Here is a 26,525-nt window from a genome sequence, read left to right as displayed (position 1 = left end):
AGAAAACTGATACCTACTTGCGTGAGTATTAATTTTTAGGTAATGAAAAGACACACAAGTTTTTTCATTGAGAATGTGAGGTGAGTAAATAATTGCAGTTGGTTTCACATAATACGTGGTGCATTTAAATCTTTCCTAAATTAGTGTTAGTTCAGATCTTCTAAGAGGCAAAAGGACTAGGTCTCCAAAAGAAAAAAGTTGTTCAGTTGTGAGCTAGACCTTTTGTATTTATCAAGGCTGCTGCTTACACCCAGCCAGTAATCTTGCAGGCTAAAATGTGTTTTATAGCATTGGATATAGAGCCTTAGCAGTTAAGGTCAGCTTGCTGAAATCATCGTGTATTACTTAATACAGATCCTCTGAATGGGTTCATTCTTATCCTGTATGTGTGTAAGCATCCATGTCTTTACTCCCTTTTTTAGATTTTTTTTTCTGAAAGTTTTACTTGATATTTATAATTTATAAGGTTTTCTGGTTATTTACACAAATGTTCCAATAATAAGTGCAAGGGAAAAAGAACTGTAATAATTTTCCAGGCGATCATTGTAAAGATGTTTATTTGCTGGTAAGTGGTGCGCTATTCAAAGAAATGCATCGCCCTCATGTGGCGAGATCACGCATTGCACACCAGGTCTGTTTCTTGCCATTTAGTGTGTGTTACTGCTGCTAGAGCACTTTTCTGCATATCAGATGCCTGTAGAAAAGCTTTCTGTTTGTATATTTCTTAGAAAGGTTATGGTACAGAACTGCAATGTCACTATTGTAGTTTATATCAAGTTATATAAATGAAATAACATGAAAACTGTTTTGAGTGATGTGGTGTTACATGATGCTTAGAAATGGCATAGAGAAGTGGGTAACGATTGCATTGTCAGATAGTGTTTGCATTTTATTGTATTTTTCTTTAGAAACTATGACATGGTGTCTTTTAGATAGGGACATATATTTTGCTGTGTTTATATAATGAAGTGCATAAGACTCATTGTGGCAAATCTGAAATGATTGAAATTTGAAATCTGACAGCAAAATACACAAACTTCAGTGAAAGCAGTATTGAGCTGGTGCATCTGTTACTTCAGTTGTACTTCTAAAAGCTGAGCTACCACAGTGTTGTTTTGGCTCAAACCCTGATTGTCTTGAAGCTGATGAAGTTTTGCCACTGACTTGAGCAAGGCTGGGATTCATCCTTTAATAGAAATCAGAACCTTAGATTTTTTTTCTCCATCTTTTGTAGTACTTAAAAGCATCCCTTCTCAGCTGCCTGTGCCATACAAGCTTTACCAGTCTAACAACTGAACTGGTTTTGGGTTGTTTTACTTATCTTTGTGTTTTGAATGGAAATGAGGTGCTAGGATGAGGTTATGTAGTCCTGTAGTGTCTTCTAGATTGCTGTGGTATTTGTGAAGGTTCATTTGAACTATGATGCATTGCAGTTGGGTGCTTTAAAGCAATTCATGCTTGACTGTATGCTGAAGCAGCTCAATAGCAATTTCATGCTTGGAGCCCTTTGAGTTGGCCAACAGTAGGCAGTTGGTCTTGTCTTTCTTCATACAAGTTATGAGTGTCTGAATTCTGTTTCTTAACTTTGCATCATAAAAAAATGTATTTTTATTGATTTTTGTTTTTAAATTCTCTCCCCTCTTTGGAAACTAGAAAGCAGATCGAGCAAAAAGGTTTGAATTCCTCCTGAAGCAGACAGAACTTTTTGCGCATTTCATTCAGCCTGCAGCACAAAAATCACCAACATCTCCCTTGAAGGTCAAGCTGGGGCGGCCACGGATGAAGAAAGATGAAAAACAGAGTTTGATTTCAGCTGGGGAGTATGTTTTATTTTTATTTCTGACTTGCTATGCTGTTAGACTATACATTTTAACATATATTTAGCTAATAGCATCGGGATTGTGCTTTATGTAAGTCCAGAACTTTTTCTGTTTATGGTGTATCATAATGTCTTCAACAGCAGATTGGTGTACTTGTGCTGATCCATCAGCATTAGTATGACCTTGTATCACAAATGCATTTTTTAAGGAAACTCTTATTCTTGGTGCTTACCATGCTTTCCTCCATATTATAGTTAAATTTTTCTTTTGAGCACATTAATTGAATTTCTTTTGCATGACACTGAACATAGATTATGCACTCCAGAAACACACCTGACATGTTCCAGCTGCCAGTGGACATGCAGAGTGGAGCTAGACAAAGTTAAGACAACATGCATGAGGTGTGGATGTTGGATCCGCAGCACCAGTTGTCTCGCTCCACCAGTGCGTCTGTATTGGTACTGCAGGTGTAGCCTGCATGTAGTGGTCTTGTAATAGTGAGCAGCTAGGCTTTGGAACATTTGCAAAATAGCATTTTGTAATTAAGTAACAGATTCTCAAGCCACCACTGACCTGTGTCTTGTATTTCTGTGTTGCTCATTAAGAAGAACCTTGTAAAGCTCGTGATGCCTGTCAGAGTATAGCTATGACTCTGGAGGAGGGGGCTTCATATCAACCTTTCCAATTAAAGCTGGAATGAACCATAAGGAATAACTTAGTACCAGGATATTATTTTGGTTAGGATAGCAAAACACATGCATCTTGTAGGTGAATGGTTGTTTCTGTTACAGTTTATCCCTTGATTTTATAGCCAGTGTTTTGAAATGGTTTCATATAAACACAAATCTGGGATCCTTTCTTTAGTTACCGTCACAGGCGCACAGAACAGGAAGAAGATGAAGAGCTGTTGTCAGAGAGTCGCAAAACATCTAATGTGTGTATTCGATTTGAAGAGTCTCCTTCATGTAAGTATTATATTGACAGTTTTCTGATTGCTGTGGTGCAATTAAAATCTGAGCAGATTGCAATCGAAGTTTTCTATTCAGATTCAGTATTTTTCTACTTAGAGAAATCTTACATTTACAGATGTGAAAGGAGGAACGCTGAGGGATTATCAGGTTAGAGGTTTGAACTGGATGATCTCGTTGTATGAAAACGGTGTTAATGGCATTCTGGCAGATGAAATGGTAAGCAGTAATCTTCTGGAATTTTTGTGGTATTTATTGAGCAAAATTGAACATTAAAGTGCCTATAGTAGTTAATGTATATGCAGAAGCGTGCGTCATTCTACAACACTTAGATGTTTTACAACTGGAATTGTAATATGATGAAATTGTATTGCAAGCATTTGCAGCGTAGTTTGCTTGAAACAACTTAAGTGGTGGAATTATATAGTAGGAAAATTGTTTGAAACTATTTCTGTGTGGTATTTCACTTCAGCAGGTTTCCTTTTGTCAATGCAGGGTCTTGGTAAGACTCTACAAACAATAGCATTATTAGGCTATCTTAAGCATTACCGAAACATTCCTGGGCCACACATGGTGCTGGTTCCCAAATCAACGTTGCACAATTGGATGAATGAATTCAAACGCTGGGTCCCATCATTACGTGCTGTTTGCCTTATTGGAGACAAAGATGCCAGAGTAAGTGCTGCATTTTGAAGGTGTCTGTGTTATTTGTCAAAAACTAGCATTTGGGGATGTGGAGTTCTCCCTAAGGTACTTCCTTAATTACAGTATTTTTTAGTAATCTGTAACTATTTCAGTATTGAAAATACAAAATACTATGCTTGTAACTATGAGGAAAAAAGGCAAATCAGTAGGTAAAATAATAGACAGGGATGAAAGTATGGCTGTATGGTCTGACCTTTTTTCTGTTACCTTTCCCCTTGATTTTTGCACCTTTTTCCCTCTCTCCTATATTTGCCTTGTGACAGTGTTTATTCATTTTCCAAAGCTCTCAACTTTGCTACCTCTTTCTTTACCTACTTATGGTGACTTCTGTCAGCTCTCTACATGTGTCTAATATTCATGCTTTGCCTTATAACTAGGGTTCTGTTGTAGAACTTTTAATCTTTTGTAGTGAAGGCTTTAAATTAGAGGATACAGTGGGTTTTTAACTTCAAGGGAGTCAATAAGCTGGATGTTCCTTTGAGTTCTGCAGCTATTCATGTGGATTGCATGACTGCTTATTACTGCTTGAGGGTAGGAAGGCTTTACTGAGGTATATGGACATGCTGGATTGAAGGGCTGAGATTAGCTCAGGACTGGGTCGTGCATTTGAGTCACCACAAGGAAGAGTGGCTGGAAAGCTGCCTGTTGGAAAAGGATCTGGGAGTGTTGGTCAACAGCCAGCTGAACATGAGCCAGCAATGTGCCCAGGTGGCCAAGAAGGCCAAGAACATCCTGGCTTGGATCAGGAATAATACGGCCAGCAGGACCAGAGGAGTAATCATCTGCCTGTACTTGGCACTGGTGAGCCCATACCTTGAGTGTTGTGTTCAGTTTTGGACACTGCAAGGACACTGGGGTGCTGGAGTGTGTCCAGAGAAGGGCAATGAAGCTGGTGATGGGTCTGGAGCACAAATCTGATGAGGGACCTGGGGTTGTTTAGCCTGGAGGAGGCTGAGGGGAGACCTGATGGCTGTCTACAACTACCTGAAAGGAGATTGGAGTCAGGTGGGGAGTCAGTGTCTTCTAGGTAACTAGTGGTAGGATGAGAGGAAACGGCCTCAAGTTGCATCAGCGAGGTTTAGATTGGATGTTGGGAACATTTATTCACTGAATGGGCTGCCCAGAGGAGTGATGGAGACACTGTCCCTGGTGGGATTTAAGTCACACAGTTGTGGTGCTTGGGGACATGGTTTAGCCATGGACTTGGTAGTGCTGGGTTAAGTTGGATTCTTGTGATCTTAAAGGTATTTTCCAACCTGAACAATTCTATGCTTCTATATTAAATTTTGAATAGGAGAAAAAGCGTTTTGCTTAATACCAGCTGATGATCTGTCTGTGCCTAAAGTACAAAGGATTGAAGGCTTTTGTTACAGTAGCTTTCAGTTACTGAAAAATGTTTGAGTCTTCTTTTGAGTGCTAGTTTATTCACTGAATTTTGTCTACACTTTGCATATTTAAGTGTTTATTGATTCAATTATTCTGCTTTAGGCTGCTTTTATCCGTGATGTAATGATGCCTGGTGAATGGGATGTTTGTGTTACATCATATGAAATGGTAATTAAAGAGAAATCAGTCTTCAAAAAATTTAACTGGAGGTACCTGGTAATTGATGAAGCCCACAGAATAAAGAATGAGAAGTCTAAGGTAAGGTCAAAATTATTTGATACTTTGAAAACAGTTTGACAAAAAAAGATTCCATCTGATTTTGGCAGATTTTAAATGTTAGGTGTGGTGGTTTGGTTTTAAATATAAGTGAGTTATTTAGTGGTAAATATGAATTTCACTTGACATTGTTTCATGTTTCAAAAACTGATCAAAATTCATTATGTTTAAAATGTACATGATGGTAACTATTTACTGTATTTCTAGCTGTCAGAGATTGTACGTGAGTTCAAGACAACAAATCGATTGCTGCTTACAGGAACTCCTTTACAGAATAACCTCCACGAGCTGTGGGCTTTACTCAACTTTCTTTTACCTGATGTCTTCAATTCTGCAGATGTAAGTTGATGTTTGGAAGTACAGTCATCTTGTTCTTATTTTGATTCCCAGGCTGCAATCTGCAGAAGAGAAGAATGACCAGTCTAGTAAGACATGATGCAGAAGACCCGGCTGGATGCAGTAGAAGCTCTGGCTTGCCTTGCTGTAGACTAGGTTTCTTTTACTCTGTGTACTTAAAGCAGTGTGTTCTGCTTGTATAGATAATGCCTCAGGCCAGTTATAGCCAATGTAATACTTTAAATAGTTCAAGAATTATGCAAAGTAGAATAAAATTTGTGGAAGCAATGCAGAATGAAGAATATGATGCATCCAAATAGGCATAAGTAATTTTCATGCAGAATTGGAGTCATCCCTTTTACTGTTAATGTTTTCAGATATTGCTTGCTTCCATTGGTTTTGCTCTGCTATCCATCTCATGTCACTCAGGATTCTGGCTTTCTTTTTCTTGCCTTCTTGCTCTAAGCAAACAGTAAGGGAAAGAACTTGGATACTGCAGTGATGAACATGGAAAACCATTGTAAATTAAGCAGAGTAACAGTGTTTTGTCTGCAGAGTTACTGGACTTTACTATTATATACTGGGGAGCTGGTGCAGAATTACAGATACTGGGGTTTTTTTAACTCATAGTCATTTGTTTAGATTTATGCCACTCTCAACTGGAATGTGAGAGTCAATGTGTGTCTGCTAAAACTACAGATGATCAACTGTGCTTACCAATTGTGCTATTTCTCACCACAGGATTTTGACTCGTGGTTCGACACTAAAAATTGTCTTGGTGATCAGAAACTTGTGGAAAGACTTCATGCTGTAAGTAATTAAAGCTGTAACCATGTGTCATTTTTAGCATATGCAGTATAAAAACAAGCAGATTGTATCCTCCATCTTGAAATTGAGGACATGAGCATGAAGGTATTCAGTCAGACATGCAGAATTTTTGTCCATTAAATACAGGAACTTAGTATTGTAGGTACTGCTTTTTGTAGCATTACTGCTGGAAGTGAGACAAAATTTATACATAGAATGTCTAAATAGTGAATTTTGAGACCTTTTTAAACCCATTTATTGCTCTGAATAATATACTGATATATTTCATGCTAGCCTGAGTAAAGAAAGGCATGTCTCTTTCTTTGCCTTACTGTGTGTGAGAGAAGACCTTTTCCATCATACAGTAACAAAACAAATCAGAAGGAAGTACAATGTATATTACTTATATTTGAATTGCTGATGTGTTCTGTATATGCTGCTAGTGGGAATGAAACAGTTTGTTAAAGATTAATAGATTTTATAAATTTATGGGCTTGGCTTGTGCCTAGGATAACAACTAGGATAAATATGGTGATCTTTATGTACTGTTACATATTTATGTGTGAACAGAACCTATTTGTGGACAGCTTAATTTTGCACACTTCAGCAGAATTTTTCTGCAGGAGTCAGTGACAGCAATAGATACTGAGTGGTTCTCAATAAATATCAGATAATTGAAACTGTTAATTTTGTATTTGAGGCAATCGATTTCATCACTATCTCTGGAAAAACTTAATTTGTGTAGGTTTTGAAGCCGTTTTTATTACGTCGCATAAAAGCTGAAGTAGAAAAGAGTTTGCCTCCGAAGAAGGAAGTAAAAATTTATCTTGGGCTCAGCAAAATGCAGAGGGAATGGTGAGTTATTTACACCAAAGTTAAGGTTTAATTTTGTTCTCATGAAGGACACTACGGCTATTCACACTGAGGAGGCTTTTTTTCCTTGTAGCTGCATCTAAAGACAGTCGGATGGAACAGCCTATTTATAGCTGTCTTTGGGGCATTTTTAGAAATTGCACAAATTATGAAGAGCTCAGGAGGGGTAGTGAAAAGGGTTAGAAGGGATAAAGCAGAAACTTCTTTCCCTCCCTCGATTTTACTTGAAAGAGCATAGGCTTACTAAGTTTTGTCCTTTGATCCAAGTATGTACACAGAAGTAAAAGTCTGAGCTGAAATTCAAATAAAACCTTGAGGAGCTGCATACCCAGAAGACATGAGAAAAGGAGCCAAGTCAGTGGAGCAGCTTTGGGCAAATAAATGATACCTTTGATCTGCTTTGTATTCCTAAAATAGCAGTTTAAGGTAACCCGGTAGGTGACACATCTTTGTCACTCAGACAAATTGCTCTCTGTGTTTAAGGATTTATAAATCCTTATTATCAGTCAGATACTTTCACCAAGTTTCTTGATAATATTTCATTATTACACAAACAAAGCAAACTTTCATGCCCAGAAATAAGCAATTGGGATATTGTAGTGTTTCATTTGTATTTTAAATGTCAAATACCAAGTGCGAGTTGTTCAAAATTGCCTGTGAAACTGCAGGTATACAAGGATCCTGATGAAAGATATTGATATCCTGAATTCAGCTGGGAAAATGGATAAGATGCGTCTGCTGAATATTCTGATGCAGCTGCGGAAGTGCTGTAACCATCCTTACCTGTTTGATGGTGCTGAGCCAGGCCCTCCTTACACCACTGATACACATCTCATCACTAACAGTGGTAAAATGTTAGTTCTGGATAAACTGCTGGCGAAACTCAGAGAGCAAGGTGAGTACCAGTTATGAGCAGGAGCGATCTGAATGCTCGTTGTAAGTAAAACTACTTTCAGGAGTTGCATAGATGCATTTTTGTCTTTCCTCCAGTGAATGGATTTGTTACTTTCAGTGAGGTTTTTGTTGAAAATAATTTTTCTGTAGATTTTGACACGCGGAGGGAAGGAAACCTTATAGGAATGATGAGAGAGACTATTAGTATGGAGTAGAAGGAGGAGCAGAGCTACCCTTCTGTCTTAAAGACGATTTCTAATGGGAGGATTAGTTATCAGCTACCTATCTTACCATAGTTTGAAGTGCTCTGTTTCTTCAGCTGTGTATTTCTTCTGTATAAATTATCAAATAATCTTGTCTCAAAGTTAATGCCAGAAATGTAACTTCATAAGAAAGTAAGTTAAGCAGAGTACAGAGTATTTCACGTTAATCTTTTCATGGAACCTACAATAAAACTAATGCCAATCTTCTGTGGTGTTCTGCCAGGTTCCAGGGTTCTTCTTTTTAGTCAGATGACTCGTTTACTGGATATTTTGGAGGACTATTGCATGTGGCGTGGGTATGAGTACTGCCGGCTTGATGGTCAGACACCACACGAGGAGAGAGAGGTGAGGAGGTTGTATGTAAACTGAAAGGTCTTTGTTTTATATCTTAGGTTGTTAAGAAGTTACTGCATATATATAAAAGCAACTACATGATTGTTTAAAATAAAGCAGAATCGCAACAGATTAAAAAGGCTGCTGCAGGAATATGCTTTCCTTAACCAAAGTGCACAGTAAAGGAGGTTCCATTTGTTCCTCAACTAAAGGAAAAATGTCTTACTTTGTGGAATCAGAATGGATTTTTCCACCTGTACAAACCTAGAAATTCTTACTTCTGGAAAAAATTTGGTTTGATATGAAAATTCTGTAAATTTCAGAGGAATTCAATTGAAAAAGCACCACCATATTGGAGCTCGTCTAACACTGATACTTTAATCACTTTTTTCATGTTTAGGAAGCAATAGACACATTTAATGCTCCCAACAGCAGTAAATTCATTTTCATGCTGAGTACCAGAGCAGGAGGTCTTGGAATTAATTTGGCAACTGCTGATGTGGTCATTCTCTATGATTCAGATTGGAACCCTCAAGTAGATCTGCAAGCCATGGTGAGTTAATTCCCTAACACACATTCATTTGTTAAAGTTGTTGAATTTTATAAAGTGTTTCTGGAACTTGCATTTTTGTTAGTTTTCTTTTACTTTGTGTTTAATACCAAGAAACGAAGGAATTGAATAAAAAGGAATGTGAACAAACTTGTGGAAGAAACTGTAGATTTTTCTCTATAAATATCTGTCTTAATCATTTTCACAATAAGATTACTTCTGTCAAAATATTGCTTATCCATAGAATTCTTATTAATTCTGTCTTTCCAGAAGAAAATAGTAAATGAATGAGGACTATTTCCAAAATAATAGCAAAGAATTAAATGTATGCAGCTTTAGATTGTTTTGGGAAGCTTATGCTCTTGCAACTCGCCTTGTTTCTGCATAAACATAAAAACACTTGGTAGTGACACCAGGGAAAAAAAAAATCCAAAGGACCCAAAATCTTGTATGTGGATTGAACAGACTAAAATCTGAGTGTGAATATCAAGAAATCAAGTCCAATTTTTCATTTGCAATAGAAGTCATGTGATTCTCTTGCGTGATGGGCAGGTGGGGTGTTTGTTCTGTGGTTTGTGGGTTTTTGTTATTTAATGTACTTAAACACATCAGATATTTACTGTAACTCATCCTTTCAATATGCATGATGACTATCAATAGTAGACTGACTTCCTGGAAACTGATGAGTGTGATTTGTGAGCTTTAGTAGGATTTTCAGGGTGGAAATGAATGTTGTGTAGGAGAGTAAAAGATGAAATACCTCATGTTTAAAGGACAGTCAGAAAATCCTGGTGCCAACAGCTTGAAGGACAGTTGTTCAATTTTTCTTATTTAAGGGGAAAAAATATTAGTGTTTGTTTTCCAGAGAGAATAAACACAAGTTTTGTTACAACTAAATATAGTCTTTTAGTCATATAACTTCATTTGTTGGGTATTGTACCTGTGCTATGTGAACTGTGAGTTGAAGCTTCTATGTAGCTGGGACTAACTATTGGTATAGAAACTGTGGCTGCATGGATGTTTGTCCATGGAATTAATACACTCAAGCCAGGGATGCCAAAGCTTCCAATACCTGTTAAGTGAGAGAATGAATTTGAAAGCAGTACAGATGTGTGTACGTATATACTGCTGTATCTCCATTTCCCAACTGCAGTCTAGACAAAAACTCAGTTAGTAGACACATTTATTACTACAGGATGAGACAAAATTCAAAGGTGTAACAGCCAGATATAAGTAAATATTGCTATACTGGTTTTATGGTTTTGTATGCTCTTGAATTAAGCAAGGAACCAAGAAATACATGCTAGTTTCAGTCTGCTGTTTCTGCAAGCTAACTGTCTGTTGCCTGTGAGTTCTTGTTGCTGAACACTCATTGATTTATGTTTGTTAGGACCGTGCCCATCGTATTGGTCAAAAGAAACCAGTACGGGTGTTTCGACTAATCACTGATAATACTGTTGAAGAGAGGATTGTAGAAAGAGCTGAAATAAAACTGAGACTGGACTCTATAGTTATACAACAAGGTATCAACTGCTATGTATGTTTGTCTGCAACATAATTTTTCAGTCCCCTAACGTGTGGGTTAAATAACTGTACAGATGTACAGTATGCAAGACAGCAGGCCTTGTGTATAATAGCAGTATGTTAAATCAACCAAAGAAACCATAATGTCTAAGTTATTCACTTGGTCAGCTGAAACTTCTGAAAAAAATTTGTTTTCCTAAATAATGTGTGTGTAGATCTATGCTAAGACTGAGGAAAGCAAACTAGATCTGAACAGATATTACAAATAACATTTTATGATATGCTAAAAACACATATATATTCCATGACAGATTAAAACTATAATTGTATAGATGTGCTTCTTGCCACATATGAATTTATTGAATACTAAAACTGCTTTGTGTGTCTTCAGTTAGAAGCTCTTGGAAAAATAGTTTGGCAAAAACTAAGGCGCTCAAGCAAAGTTTTGAAGATTGTATGGTCAAAAGGGTGGGCTACTGAAAGGTTGATGGTCAAAATTTTGATGATCTGTGTGGATAGGAGGTAGTAAAGTGAAACTTTGGGACAGAAATAAGAATTTTGGGGAAAATATTCAAAGATCTGTGTTGAAATCAATGAAGTGAGTGTTAAATCTTAAATTCTCAATGGTCTATACAGGACACTAATTTTTCACCTTGAAATAGGATTTTGAGCAACTAAGTTTGTAAGAATAAGATTTTAAACATAAATTTTTGGATTATCTGAATGTAAAATAGTCTTTGTTATGGCTCCATCCAAAGCTGTTACTGTTTTATTTTCCCTGAAGTTCCTGTTTTCTGTTCATTTTCAGCTCAAGTGAAAAGCAGGTTATTCAGTATGGCTCTCTTATTTTACTTCTCTTGTTCTACCAGTGACTGAAAAAAAAAAAATCCACTGTTTGTATGACCCTGCTAGAACTTTGTATTATAACTTTCAACATGCTTCTTCTAATTTTAGGAAGGCTTATAGACCAACAGTCTAATAAACTGGCAAAAGATGAAATGCTGCAGATGATCCGGCATGGAGCCACACATGTGTTTGCTTCCAAAGATAGTGAGCTGACAGAAGAAGATATAACCACTATTTTAGAAAGAGGTGAAAAGAAGGTTAGAGAACTGGTTTTTTTATACAGAATTCAAAAATGTGTCAAACATTAAGTATATAGGCAGAGAGTACAAATTAAAACTGATTGTGTAAAAATATTTGTCTAGCTATTACTTTACTATTCATAAATATTTTAAAGATTAGCAAGTTTTGAGTTATAATTATTTTCCAAGTTCAGACTGTGCACAGCTCATCTTAAGCATTGTTTATTTTGTGGGCTTTTGGAAAGATGCAAATTTTATGCCAACAATTCTAATAGACACAAAATCTTTATGGAAATATATTACAGAATAGATAGTTCTGTGGAAAAATGTAGTAGCATTTCAGCTACAAAGACTTGGGCACAAATTTAATTTAAATTTAAAAGTTAAATCATACAGTTGTAGGGCTCCATCCCAGCATACTAAATTTAGTTTAATGGAAAGTCTTGCGGTCAGATTGTTCAAAATTGAAAAGCACTATGGGTATCTTTCATTACAAGAAAAGTGTAAGTAGAAATTTAAAATGGAAAAAGACATTGAGAATGTTTTAGTAATGATGAAAAGCTGTTTTTTTTTTCCACAAAAGATAACAGCTTGATTGAGCCTAAAAGTATCTTTCTCTATTTTAGACAGCTGAAATGAATGAACGATTGCAGAAAATGGGGGAGAGCTCCTTACGAAATTTCACTATGGACACAGAGATGAGCCTGTACAACTTTGAAGGTGAAGATTATAGAGAAAAACAGAAGGTAATTTTTCTTAAAGACTAAGACTTTAGGTTAGATATACAGGCAAAAAGGCTATATGAGAAATGTTATGGCTATAAAGGTTGTGATAGGGAAGTAAGAAGCCACTGAAAAACTTACTTCACTCTGCGGAAGCATCAATATTAGTGAATTTTTTTGTTAAATTATCTTGCTTTTTCTTCATGGTAAAATCTATTTCTCAAATGTTATCCTATTTGCAGCAAAAATATTAGGTTTCATCCTACTATACTGCTGCAATCAGTATTTTACTGCCATGTAACAGAGGAGAAAACTGGTCCACATACAAAATCAATTAATCTTTTTTACAGTGAAGGTTTTAGTCACGAGCATTAAAGTGGGTAAGCATAATGTTCATACAATGATTTATCTAATTACAGAAGGACCATCCAAACGATGAGGTATTAGTCAGGGTCTGATGACATTACCTCTGTGTGTCTTTATTTTGTTTTTTTACAGGATCTATAGTCAAGATATCCCCAAGGTCTTTCCTCAGATTTGAGTATCTGAATAAAATATGTAATGAGAATAGTGGGGGTGTGTGCATGTATTCATAAGATTCTTTTTTCCTGTTGATAATCTCATTAAAAGAAACCTGCTAAATATAGCAGTCTTGAAATATGCTTTAGTAAGTTTAATTGAAGTAATTTAGTTTAGATTAATTCGATGCTAATAGATTATTTTTTTTGTGGCCAGTGTTGTAGCCTCTGTGGACCCTGTGAATTGCTTCTGAATATAGCAATGAATAAGATACTCTAGAATTCAGAGTCCAAATCCCCAGTCCTTCCACTGTGTTTTGGTAGATGGAATCATAACCTTCCTCAGGTGCCTGAAGTAGAATACTGAGAAGGGATCTAATCCATGTTGCTGCACTCTTACTTGTGTAGTATCTTGCATGTGTTTAAATACATGCTATAATCAGCTATAATTTCTAGCTTGCTTTTGAGCTCTGAAATTGTTGAGCACAAGTAGGTGCTCAATGGATTTGCTGTGTAAAAATTTGTTCCTGTGGTGCAGTGCCACATTATTTTTGTTTCTGCAGGAAAGTGTGCAGCAACTTTAATCTCTTTATTCTGTCCTGTGTGTAGCTGAGCATGATGGAATGGATAGAGCCTCCAAAGCGAGAACGCAAAGCCAATTATGCAGTTGATGCTTATTTCAGAGAAGCCCTACGTGTCAGTGAACCAAAAGTCCCAAAGGTAAGAAGTTGGCAAGTATGGAGGGCTCCTTATGTTGTTGTTCTACTCTTCTCCCTGTTGTATCCCCTGCTCCCACTCTATGCTGGTAATGAAATGAACGTATTTACAAAGGGATAGAGCACCACTCTTATGGCAGTTAAAAGCTTATATAACATTAAAGTATCTGTGTATTTTTGAAGGCTCCACGACCTCCAAAACAACCAAATATTCAAGATTTCCAGTTCTTTCCACCACGGTTATTTGAACTTCTGGAAAAAGAAATTCTGTATTACCGTAAGACTATAGGATATAAGGTGAGGCTTTTTACCCTCTTCATCTGAGTGAAATGTATTTGTACTCCTCTTTGAAGATGTACTGCAACCTTGAAAATAGCTCAGTGAAGTAAATGAGATGACAACTAGAAAATGTATCATTCTGGCCTTATTGTTTTCTCAGATTTCTTCTCATTGTGAAGGAAAATGGTTTAAAACCTCCATTCTCCTGTTGCTGTTCCACTGTGGAACAAAAACTGATCTGTACTTCATTAAAATTTTCATATAAGTGTAGCTTTGTATTCTGTAGTGTATTCTTAACAATAAAATAGAATAGAAAAAAGGAAGACAGTTCTGATGTTCTGTCTACCTCTCAAACTGAAGTGTGATATGTGGTCTAAGGTGAGAAAATTTTTGTCTAATAGAAGATCACCTTCCTAGGGTATGCAATTTTCCTTGCGTTTGGCTGGGATATAAAATGTTTTGAAGGTGTGGAGAAGTCTGAATGTATTACTACTACAAAAAGAAAACCAGTCAGCAGGCTTTTTTTTTTAACTACTATGCCTTAGCTGAATTCCTTCTTCCCTGCTGACGTTACTGGAGAAAAGTGAACATGGATTCTGTTTCAATGCTGATTTTCATTACTTGTGCCATGTAACATACTTTCAGCAGCCCCATGTTTCATGGCAGGTTGCAGCAAGAAGAAATCGTGTATAAAATGAGTTGGAGAATATAAAGTTGTCATACAAAGCAATGGATAGGAAATGGGTTTTGCAAGAGAGTAGAACTAATATTAAGGAAATATATTTTTAAGAAAAAGCAGAGAGTGCCTATTTTGGAGAAAAAAAATATGTGGATGCCAGGAGAGCCTTAAGAATTAAAGGAAGTATTAATTAGTTTTAGGGACAGAGATTGTTCAAGTAATACTCTAACAAATAAGGGCGAGAGAATTGCTGCTGTTGACAAAATGCATGTAATAAAATTGTCAGACTGAATAGGTTGAACCTGAATACTTGTTATGTTAAAAAATTAGTGTGACAGTTTTACTAGTGGTGGGAATGATAAATAGGATTTTGTTTTGCTTTGAAATGGAAGTATAACTTTCCATCTAAAGAGTGTATTATGAAAACTGAAGACTGTCATAAACAATATCAAAAGGTATCAAATAGAGACCAAACTTTATGTCAATCTTAACTTAAACCACTGAAGCCAAGAAAATTTTGTAGCCACAGCTGTTGTGTGCACACAGCTCTTGAGTTCCTTTTGCTGCAGAAATGCGGGGTCTGCAAAGTCTTTACTTGATACTGGTTTCTGACTGGGTTGCTGTGTGGAATGGAATTGCCATGGGCAGTTTAACGGTCCCAAATGTTGGTGTCAGTGTGGAGAAGGACAGATACAATGTCAGTAGGCCTTGTTTACATGATGTCTGTCAGGTCCTTACTTTGGCAGTGCACGTAGCTTTACAGTGAACTCGACAAGCTCTGGTCCTGTTTTGGGGAGGAAAGGTTTTAGCAGGCAGACTCAAATCTAGGCAAAACACATTTGATAACTGTTGTACACATCAGTGCTTTAATATTTAATAGCCTAAAATGTATTTTACCATTTACATTTATTCTACAGTGTTTTTCCCTGAAGTTTCTTAAAGGAAAAGTGAACAGGATGCTTTTGTTAGAGGTGAAGATTACTTTAAGAGCTTGTGAGACAAGAAGGAACAAATGTAGAGAAATGACAGTATTTGATACATCAACTTGTCTTGGAGGATAATATTTGCAATTTTACCATGGGTCTGTAGATACTGAGGAAAATATCCTGACACTTATTTTAAGTGTAGTTTAAATTGTAAAGCAGGGTTGGTAGGGAAGTGTGGCATCTCTAATGATGTAGCTGTGCTATGGCTTATTGATACTTCTGATTTTAGGTCCCCAGGAATCCTGACCTTCCAAATGCAGCTCAGGTACAAAAAGAGGAGCAAAAGAAGATAGATGAGTCTATGCCTCTGAATACTGAGGAAACTGAAGAGAAAGAAAAGCTTCTAACACAGGTAAATTAAAACCAGCTGCACTATTTCATCATACTTTTTTTTTTACTATCATGGAATATAAATACTAAGAATGATAAATATGCACAGGAAAGCTACACTGATGTGTTAGAAAGAAGAAAGCACACAACATGTTATGATTTGGCTTGGTTTTGCTTTGAGGGACCTTTCCTGGCCTTGTCCAAGTTCGTTGTGCTGGCCTACTCTTTCCTTGAATGTCTGCAATCTTTCTGAGGCAAGAGCTTGTCTAATAGATAATTAGAATCATTAAGGTTGGAAAAGACCTCCAAGATCATCTAGTCCAACTGTCTCCCACCACCTATATTACTAACTAAACCACGTCCCTGAAGTGCCTCATCTAACCTTTCCTTTAACACTCCGAGGGACGGTGACTCCACCTCCTTGGGTAACCCATTCTAATTCTTCTGCACTCTGACAAGAAATTTCTCCTCATTTCTAACCTGAACTTCCCCTGGTGCAAATTGTAGCCAATTCATCTTGTCCTGTTACTACTTATCTGCAAGAAGAGGCTGACCCCCAACTCACCACAACCTCCTTTCAGGTAGTTTTAGAGAACAAGAAGGTCTCTTGTGAGCCTTCTCTTCTCCAGACTAAACAGTACCAGTTCCCTCAGCTGCTCCTCATAAGAACTGCATTCCAAACTCTACACCAGCTTTATTGCCCTCAATGTCTGTCTTGTAGTGAGGGGCCCAAAACTGAACACAGTATTTGAGGTGCAGCATCACCAGAGCTGAGTACAGGGGGATGACTGTGTCCCTGTTATGCTGTTCCAAGATGCTATTGGCCTTCTTGACTACTTGGGCATGCTGCTGGCTCATGTTCAGAAGCAGTACCCAGCAACACATGCAGAAATCCCATCAGTGGATTTCTGGTCATGCACCTACCTTGCAGGTTTTTTATCATCTGGGGTTTGAAGCAGAGAGGACAAGCCTCTATCAACATATATGGTATTTATGCAGATGTATAAGACATGGTGTGTCATCCATTAATTTTGTCACAGTTGGGTTGTTGAGCATGTTTCTTTTATACTGGGATTGCCTCCCTGCCACTGGCTATGTTCTTGACTTTTTTGAATTGTTAACCTGCTCAGTAGGCTTATTAAAAGCTAATTGTTAAGAAGTGTGTGTCTTGTAACAGGGTTTTTTCATTCAGAAGATTTTCTGTAATAGTATTTGGGGTAAAATTTGCAAGGTCACAATTTTACTATTTATTTGACCTGCTTACAGCAGAGGAAATACTTAGGCTGGTGCTAATATGCATGTCACTACTGCTATTAATGATTGAAAAGAAATATTTGTGTTGTGCATATTAGACTTCTTGTAATGATGTTATCTAATTGTGGAGTGAGTTTACTCAGCTGCAGAACTGACAGACTTGCTTCTAAATGTATTTCTGTGATGAAAGAAACTCAATGCACTACAAATAGCTGTTCAGGGATGTGACTTTTCTTGTTTGTTTGTTCTTGAAGCTTTCTCCTTTCCCTGTCTTCAGATTGTGATGTCTCATTCTTGGGTGATGATTTTGCACATTGTATCTCACGTAACTGAGTTCTGGATTCATTTCTTCAGCACATAACATGTTCTGTTTGACAGTGTTTCCATCTGATTGCATTTTTTTTGGACTAGAGATTGTTTCTTGGCATACTTAAACCAAACAGTTGGATAGAAGTGTAAGGTTTGTAAATGTCGAAAGCAGAAGCTCTTGCTCTAGATAATATACACCACTGTAAGACCTTATAGTGACACTTGCATTTGTGCATCCTGTACTCCTAAGACATTTGCTGCTTAATTTCTGCTGAAGGGTGACATAAATAAAATTACAGTCACCTGTTACTGAGTCTGTTTCTTTGGAGAAATACCATGTAAAAAGTTTAAAAGTTTAAAGAGTAAAAAGTTCCTACTAATACATGTGGAGTCATGAACAGAAATAACTCCTTAGACTTAATGATTCAGTAAAACCCTGGATAAGATGATTAACTGTTGTAATCATGTGACATTGCCAATTGGAGCAAATGGTACATAGAGGAGAAAGTTTTGCAAAATGTTTCCCTTCTACCTAGTAATGACCTCTTGGTCTCTTGCTGCTTACAGGGTTTTACAAACTGGAATAAAAGAGATTTTAACCAGTTCATTAAAGCTAATGAGAAGTATGGTCGTGATGATATAGACAATATTGCCCGTGAAGTGGAGGGAAAGTCACCTGAGGAGGTCATTGAGTATTCAGGTTTGTGATATTTTGAAATGTATTTCTTAATCATGTGGTATCACTATCATTTTTACTACATCTTTTAAAATTAGAAGCTGCAGAACTTGGATGTGTTGGGTTTAAGTACATCATGGTTCTTTTAGAGGACTTAATTCTGTAAGAAAGGTTGGATTTGCAACATATAAACATGCCTTCAGCTGCCTTTATCTCTCCTTAGTTAAAATGTAGAACTTGGTATAGGTAATTTGCATTGACAACGTAGTCTGGTGGAATCATGAAGTTGCATTACAGTGGCAACATCATTCTTTATGCTGTGAGTATATATGCTATTTTAGCTACTGCACTGTGTCTTGTCTCTTGTGTTTACACAGTGTTTTTTAATTTCTACAGAATTTTTCCTGTTTCATCACTTAATTTTACTAAACACCTTCATCAAATTTAACTTTGCAGTGTTCTTCCTATAGTTTAAAAAGGAAGAGCTCCACAAGAGTTCCTTTCAAAGCTGAATTTATCCTAGTTTGCTGAAATATGTCACAGGAGAAGACACAAATTACTAGTTATTGCAACAGCTAGGTTTAGTAGTCTTTGAGGTCAGAGCTAGTGAAAACTGAAATGTGAACATTTCACTCCTAGACTAGCAGATCTAACATGCTTCACCGTTGGTACAAAAAGCTATCCTTAAAAGGAATTTTTTTCCATTCTGCCTGGCTACAGTTAATTATGTTGAATGTGAACTTTGTTACAGTTTTTTCTAAACCTTTGCTTATAGTTAACTCTCAAAGACATTGCATAAAGAGTCTGTACTTTTGGCTAACACAGTAAAAGAAAGTATTAGCAACCTTTAAGATTTAATGGAACCCCAAACTTTGTTCCTGTCTTTGCTGGAGTGCCTCAACTTAGAAGTGGTGCATGTAGAAAAAAAAAAGACTCTCTTACAAATTATGTTTTGCATTTTCAGCTGTTTTCTGGGAACGTTGTAATGAACTTCAGGACATTGAGAGGATTATGGCTCAAATAGAACGAGGAGAGGCAAGAATTCAACGGAGGATCAGTATCAAGAAAGCCCTCGATGCCAAAGTAATCACTGCAGGTTTTTGTTTTCTGCAGCTGACTTCTTCCAAATTCCTTCAGGAAGGGAGTAGTTGGGGATGGGATTGGTCATTTTACATAGCATCTACAGTGAACCATGCATCAGTAATCTGCACCAATGCCTAATATATCCTGTGTGTTTAATAGTTCTTGTTTGCTTTGAATTCAGATTGCCCGGTATAAAGCACCTTTCCATCAGTTGCGTATTCAGTATGGAACAAACAAAGGGAAGAATTACACAGAAGAGGAAGACAGGTTTTTGATATGCATGTTGCACAAGATGGGCTTTGACAAGGAGAACGTGTACGAGGAGCTGAGGCAGTGTGTGCGCAATGCTCCTCAGTTCAGGTTCGACTGGTTTATCAAATCCAGAACCGCAATGGTAGGTACCGCTTGCCCCTTCTAACTCATCAGTGAAAGACCTTGTCACTTCTCTAAGCACCATTGTATAAAATTTGAATGTTTGTCAGAACGCTGGAGTCTAGGAAACAACTACTGGGAAAGTAACTTTGTTTTTATTCTTATTTTCTGTTTTTAATAAAGTAGGCTTGTCCCATAGTACAGCAAACAACACAATGCAGCCAAAACAAATAGATTAGAAAATCTGCCAAACCAAAGTCCCACGTAACCCAAAGGGATTAATGTAAAGGGAGATTATCCTTACAGATATCCTTGTTACTTTTATTGCAAACTACAAGTTTTACCAAACAATGTCGCTTAAAATCTGACTATCTTTCATAAGTATTGGACAATATCAAAGACTGAAAACATCTGAATTGTATAGTGGGAGGAAAGAGCAACTTTTTTGATATTGGTACTTAATTCCCAGAACCATGAGGGAATTAAGTGATTCATGTAAGACTTAATCATTGAAGCAATTGGTTTAAAATGCACTTTGTAATTGTGAATAAGGATTTTCACGTGCAAGTGCTTAAAATTGTTCAGTTATACTGTTCTGTTCATACTTAGAGAATATAATACAGGTTTGATAGCAAATAGTCTAGTACTCTGAATTTTATCTGTATTTTGTTTTCCTTTCACTATATGAAGAGTAGAACCACTCTTTTTCAACTTAAGTGGGAAGTGATAACATTAACAAGCTTTTGTGGTTGCAAATAATAAGTTACTTAGGTATCAACCTCAGAATATGGGACTCAGAAAAGAACTGTTAGCCCTGCTCTGGAATTTTTGTTTAGGTCTGATTCAGTTCCTTTTTCTTATAAGAAAGAATTCTAAGTTTCTATAGCTTATATAAGAAATACATGTGTGTATTTTCTTGTGAATGTATGTGGGGAAAAATGTGCTTCCAATTTTTTTATAATACTTCCTTACTCACTTGTGATGAGTGAGAGCTGGTAAAGTTCCTTGTCTGCCTGAGTGCAAAACTACATTGGTCATGGGTGATACAAAAGAGCATACTGCCCCTTATACAATGGTCATAGATTCTCCCCATTGTCTTGTAAGCAAATTTCTAATTAAATACTATAGTGTAGTAACGTAAATGTCATTTTGTATAGGTGTCTGGGCTATTTTTTTACTGGTGTAGCCTAGTGACTGTGGTATTGTTCACTGTCATCACTTCCTGGCCTCAGGATTTGTCTATAAAATGTTCTTTCAGAGTTCTGGGTACTGAGCTAAGAATAAATAAAACATAAAATAAAATATTTAAAGTGTGTATTTGAACAGGTGGGAATATTTGCTTCTCCCAGTGTTACTAATAATTATGCAATACAATTTCTAGTAGATATTTCAGCAATTAAAATGTTTCTGGATAGTGCAGCAGTTATCCCTTAATTAAAAAGAATTACATGCTTTACTTGCTAAAATGTCTGTCTGAAGAAAAGAAACCTCCAATATTTTTAATCAATTATGAAGTTTCTTTTAAGTGCTCTGTGGAGGAATCCATCTAAATAAATCATAGAAATGGGTAGTAGAAATTAAAAATGTAGCTCAACATTTAATATCAGTTGATGTACAGTGAAGTCAAGGCTGGAGTTAAACATTCAATTTAAATCTTATTGTGGATCCTTATGTTCTGTATGATTTTCTTTTTAAAGGGGATAGGAATAATTTGCTAAAGTGTATAATTATGTTCTGTGCTGTCTGATGCTAAAATTGAGGCACTGGGAATATAGTGAATCCTTTGGCTTACGTTTTCTCTTAAAATTCTATCCATTAATACTAATACTTTCAGTTTTTATGCTGTTATACAGTTGAACAAATAGTATGAAAATGCAAAGCTAAAGTAATCTCACTTTTAAGAAAATTAAACGCATGATGAATGTTTTAATTGTCATTGTTTAGTAGCTTGTGGAAGGATTTAATTTCTATGGCTCCATTTTGCACTAGTCTGTAATTTTTATGAAGAAATGTGCTGGAAAGTCACCTTATGCCAAGAGCAATAAACCAAGTATAAACACAAATCTTTATATAGGGCTATGTAGTAAGTGCAGTTAAAGCAGATAAAACTTCTTAGAATACTGAAGTTCACATGTGATCTCAAAATTACCCATTTGCATTCAAACTGATGTGAAACGAGAGAAAGGGCAGTGTAAATATAAAGCAGACTTCTGAGGCTCTCAGAGAAAACTTTGTGTTCTACTAACCACTAGATGTCTCTTGAATTCCATGTAAATAGCTAATTTATCTTCCATCATCTTCGTTCTGTTTCTTTTCCTTCTGAAGATTTCTCTTTGGAAACAAAAATTCTGCTTCATATATTTATTCCAAACCCAGATGGTTTACTCAAAATGTAAGTTTTCAGAGGTTGGAGGTGCCTAAAATTGTATTTTCTTTTTAACTGGGTTTAAATTTAAGATTAGTTTTTAGCATTCTTTTATTTCTGTCCCCGCAGGAACAGCGCAAAGTATCACGACAGTAGTGAGTCATGTATCTGTTCTCTGAAGCCATAGATCATGCAGGTTCCCTTTTACTCTTCTGCAAACCCTACCTAGTGTAAGAGGAATGACTCCTGTGTAAATGCTGGGATGTGGGCCTGTTGATAGAGCGTAGGACTGCTTTCCCTCCCGAGTCAGCATCTCTGCCTTCAGTCATGCAGAAGGTGATGGTTCAGTGCTCCCATCTTATTTATTGCAATACTAGTCTTTATAGCTATGAAGGGGTGAGCAAAGCACATCTTATCTCTTCCTAGCCTAAAGAGAAAACCATCAGGCCACACTGAATAAAATCTCATCTCCAAAGGTGCAAGGCATTTTAAACTCTGAAGTGCATTTTATAGCAATAAAATGGAATGGATCTGTCTGTATTGAAATTCCAGTAGCTCAGGGCAGGATTTATCATGCAGATTCCTTCTGATGGTAGGTACAGAAGAAACCTATGTGCATGTCACATCTTACTGTGAACTGTTTGTATGATTCTCCAGAGAAGATTGGTTTTGAGTCCATCCTCTGTCTGTAGCGTGTTGTTCTGTAGAAGTAGCCCATCTGGAAAGTCTAGTTACAAACCTGCACACTTCAGTAAATATATGTATTTATGCAAGCATTTTTCCCCCAGGGAAGAGAAGGCTTTTTCTTAGTACTTTAAGCAAATGGATCAAGGCTATTTCTTTGTCTGTTCTGGTTAATTCTTTGTCTTGAATACAACACAAACCAGTTTCTTGTATACTAGAGAAGATCTACCTGATTGGTATTACAGAGCAGTTTGTTGTTAGTCTTTACCTACAGCTCAAAGTCTTTGAGTACAATGTACACCAACATAAGTGATGTACACTGTCTCTGACACTGACAGTCATCTTTCTGCTTCTGTCTTTTACCTCTGATTCTGTGAATTCATCTATAGACTATAGGGTTTTGGGACAGAGGCCCTTTTGTTGTGATTGGGTATGGCTTGCATTCAGTTTTTCTCAGACTTGTTGCCTGTATCTAATTGTGTTGGTGGGATTTGAGGGTTTTTGTGGGTTGAAGTGAAAGTATTTTAGCTTCAGCAGGATTGTCACATCACAGGGCACAAGCATGGGGCCCTAGTTTATGGTTGAACTTGTTCTGTTGAGTGTGGGGTTACTTTTACATGGACGTGGTAGAAATGACTCATTATAGTACTCTGCAAACCTACATGTAGGACTGAAAGGTTTCAAGTAGGGCAATTTTCTTTGGTGGTAAAAAAATTAGTGTGACAACAGGGTTCTGTGTGTCCATTCTCAATTACACAGCTTCCACCAGAGGCTGTGGAGCACTCTTCACAGAGTAATCTGTGTGAACCACAGAACTTTAGGAATGTGGTTAAGCTTGAGAGTATTAACATCTCAAAGATGTCATGTGCTTAACTGTTTCAGAGTGTTCAGGATCAAGAAAGCGTGTAGGCTGCAACATTTTCCATCACATAATGTGATGGCTGAGGCAATATACAGGTTACAGATGCTGAGAAAATAAAGAGTAATTCCTGGGCAAAAAGGTCACTGACTGATGGCAAATAGAGCAGGTGCAGGTTGAGATTTATGCTAGTAGGTAGTTCTGGGATAGCTTGTGGTTCAAAAATTGCTTCACTGAATTTGAGAGAAGAGATTTTTTTCTTGCTTTCCTTCTCAGAAGAAAGCTTCCTGCTTTGAGTTGGAAAGAAAAGCCCATGGAATTACTGCTCTTAACTTACATAGAACATACTGTGTAATTATAATTGAAATAAATACTATTATGTATTTGGTAATAGGTGTTTTTGAGGTGGGATACAAGAAACTGCCCAGAGGTAGTGGATGCCCCGTCCCTGGGGGTGTTCAAGGCCAGGTTGGATGGGGCCCTGGTTGGATGGGCAACCTTGTGTAGATCCAGGCCTGAGGTTGGTGTCCCTGCCTGTGGCAGGGGGTTGGAACTCTATGATCCTTGGGGTCTCTTCCAACCCAGACCAGTCTGTGATTCTATGAAACTGCCCAAGTCAAAGGAGTTCTGTTAACCAAGCCAACTGTTACTAACCACAATGCAGATACTTCTAGAGTTGTATTGGAAATATTATTCATTTAATGAATGACAGTATAGCATTTCATCTTGATCACTTTCAGATAACTTGGAAGCATTGATGCTAAAGCCATTTAGGACCTGCTACCTCTTGTGTGACATTTTGACTAAACATTCAACAGTGAGTTCATAATTTAAGACTGGACAGATTTTTTTGCTGGTTTAGAGCTCTACATTGTCTTACCACAAACTAGTCTGGGTGCCACAAAAAAGTATTTATTGAGGTAGCTTTCATTCCTTTTCTCCCTACTTCAGAGATATATTTGAAGATGTCTTCTCCTAAAGTCTGGCATAGTATGCTTCCAGGCTGCAATTTGCTTCATCTAAAAATATGAAAGATCAAATCAGTCTTTTGGGGTGTCAGTTTGGAAGATACAGACAATCCTGTTTTAGCAAATCTCTCTCTGTTTATAAAGCAGGATACACTAAGGTAAAAAGGCAGATGAACAATAAGCTGATCTTACTAGTACATGAATATAAAAATTTTTTGAAAACCTAAGAATTTTGTTCAAGAATTTTGAAGATACTTACGTAAATGAAAGTATTTTTATTGCTTAGGTAATGTGATGTGTTCTCTTTCCCTAGGAGTTTCAGAGACGCTGCAATACTCTCATATCATTAATAGAAAAAGAAAATATGGAAATTGAGGAAAAAGAAAGAGCTGAAAAGAAGAAAAGAGGAGCAAAAGTTACTGCAGTATGTTTAGCAGCACTTGCTTTACTTCTAGTGGGACAAAATTCAATTATGTTGTTAGAAAATAAAAAAGATATAATTGTAGCTACTGATTGTGAAACCATTAGTTGAGCATTTAAACTGTACTATTTGTCTGTTCACAGTTCTTAACCTTTGTGTAGGTATTCAAAGGATTTATTTCTTTGTTAGAAGACTTGTTTAAGTAATGGGGGAAGAGTCTTTCCAAGAAAACAGCACTGCCCTCTGCCTACATATTTGCATCATATGTTTGCATTAATTTACTCAGACTGTTGTTCATCCCCTACATAGTAGATCCTGGAAGAAGAAATGATAAGAAGGGCGTCTTTTGTTTTCAAGAGTTGTCATCTTTAGAATAGAATAGTGCATAAGTCAAGGTCCTGATCTTTTCATCCAGTGCATGGTCTGTGTGGCACATGTGCCACTGAGACCATGTAACAATTTCAGGAGGATGAAAAGGGCAGCAGAAGCATCTAAACCTGGAATTGTTGTTTGCCCTTCCATATCTTATAAAGCTGAATTGAAATATATGATACATTTGGGTCACTTATCTTTTTGGATTTTTAGATATGTACTTCACTTATTTTTTGTGTAATGCCACTGTTCTGTTGAACTTACCAATTCTTTTCCCTTTTCAGTCCCAGAAGAGAAAAGCAGATTTGGCTGCTGAGAACTCTGGAAAAAAAGATGCGAAGAAAGTAAAGTCGTGAACCTGAGAACTTAATGCTGAATGTAGAGCTGCCACTTTCTTCTCTCCACTTACAGATACTAATTGCCAACTTCTTTGTATTCATGGTACTATACCCCAAATCCCGTGGTTTAGTTTTGCAAATTTTGTATACTTTAGGATGTCTTTCTTTACCTGAACTGTGTAGCTTTCTACCTTAGGCATTCCAGTATTTTTGTGTACTGTATTTTGTGAGTTCCACGTCTTTGGCAAAATTCACTCAGTCCTTGTTTGGTTCTTATTGAAGCTTGTGCTGAGGTTTTAGCTTTTATATGTTTTATAAGCTGCTGCTTTGAAAGAAAACCTAGATTCTAGAGATGTATTATTGTTGTTTCATATTTTAAATTTATATGGCTGTTGGAAAATAAACTGATGTAATTATTTGAAGAGAAATATACTTCACCTTTGTTTTCCCTACCCTCTCACCCTTTTTTGCATAGCTACATTTTGAGTGGAAGTTGTATAACTGTGCCTTCATCATCGATTGGGGGGGGGGTTTCAGAGGAGTACTTAGATAGGATCAGGAGCATGACAGAACAAAAAAATCTAATTAGACTGACGTCCTTGTTTGCTGTCAGCATTAAATTGACATTTTTCTCTGAAATGTTTGGAAGGAAAGCCAGCAAATGCTTAAACCCTTTCTTTGTTTTGTTTCCATCACTGGTTTCTGCTTGGCTTCATACGTGCTTAAACACAGGGTGAGATGTTTGTCAGAATGACCTCTGGATAAAAAACTTTT

General features: G+C 36.8%; 1 protein-coding gene across 1 annotated transcript in view; it reads left to right on the top strand.

Annotated features, from left to right (window-relative positions):
- The window catches only part of SMARCA1 (SNF2 related chromatin remodeling ATPase 1), a gene marked incomplete at its 5' end in the record, with an annotated part of 31,611 nt that extends 5,374 nt beyond the window's left edge, over positions 1-26,237 (top strand). The window contains 22 exons of the mRNA XM_084269289.1: positions 1,654-1,820; positions 2,685-2,785; positions 2,907-3,007; positions 3,284-3,463; positions 4,982-5,137; positions 5,363-5,494; positions 6,233-6,301; positions 7,044-7,153; positions 7,840-8,066; positions 8,552-8,673; positions 9,062-9,214; positions 10,602-10,734; positions 11,690-11,838; positions 12,447-12,566; positions 13,670-13,780; positions 13,960-14,073; positions 15,950-16,072; positions 18,181-18,313; positions 19,254-19,372; positions 19,554-19,766; positions 24,934-25,044; positions 25,698-26,237. Of these exons, the coding sequence (XP_084125415.1) occupies positions 1,654-1,820; positions 2,685-2,785; positions 2,907-3,007; positions 3,284-3,463; positions 4,982-5,137; positions 5,363-5,494; positions 6,233-6,301; positions 7,044-7,153; positions 7,840-8,066; positions 8,552-8,673; positions 9,062-9,214; positions 10,602-10,734; positions 11,690-11,838; positions 12,447-12,566; positions 13,670-13,780; positions 13,960-14,073; positions 15,950-16,072; positions 18,181-18,313; positions 19,254-19,372; positions 19,554-19,766; positions 24,934-25,044; positions 25,698-25,769 (2,916 nt within the window). The 3' untranslated portion in view covers positions 25,770-26,237. The remainder of the gene's footprint in view (positions 1-1,653; positions 1,821-2,684; positions 2,786-2,906; positions 3,008-3,283; positions 3,464-4,981; positions 5,138-5,362; positions 5,495-6,232; positions 6,302-7,043; positions 7,154-7,839; positions 8,067-8,551; positions 8,674-9,061; positions 9,215-10,601; positions 10,735-11,689; positions 11,839-12,446; positions 12,567-13,669; positions 13,781-13,959; positions 14,074-15,949; positions 16,073-18,180; positions 18,314-19,253; positions 19,373-19,553; positions 19,767-24,933; positions 25,045-25,697) is intronic.
- Positions 26,238-26,525: the final 288 nt, after the last annotated feature.

This window comes from Gallinula chloropus (genome assembly GCF_964237585.1).
Source record: "Gallinula chloropus genome assembly, chromosome: 11".
Classification (NCBI taxonomy): domain Eukaryota; kingdom Metazoa; phylum Chordata; class Aves; order Gruiformes; family Rallidae; genus Gallinula; species Gallinula chloropus.
This window is presented reverse-complemented; position numbering and strand designations above follow the sequence as displayed.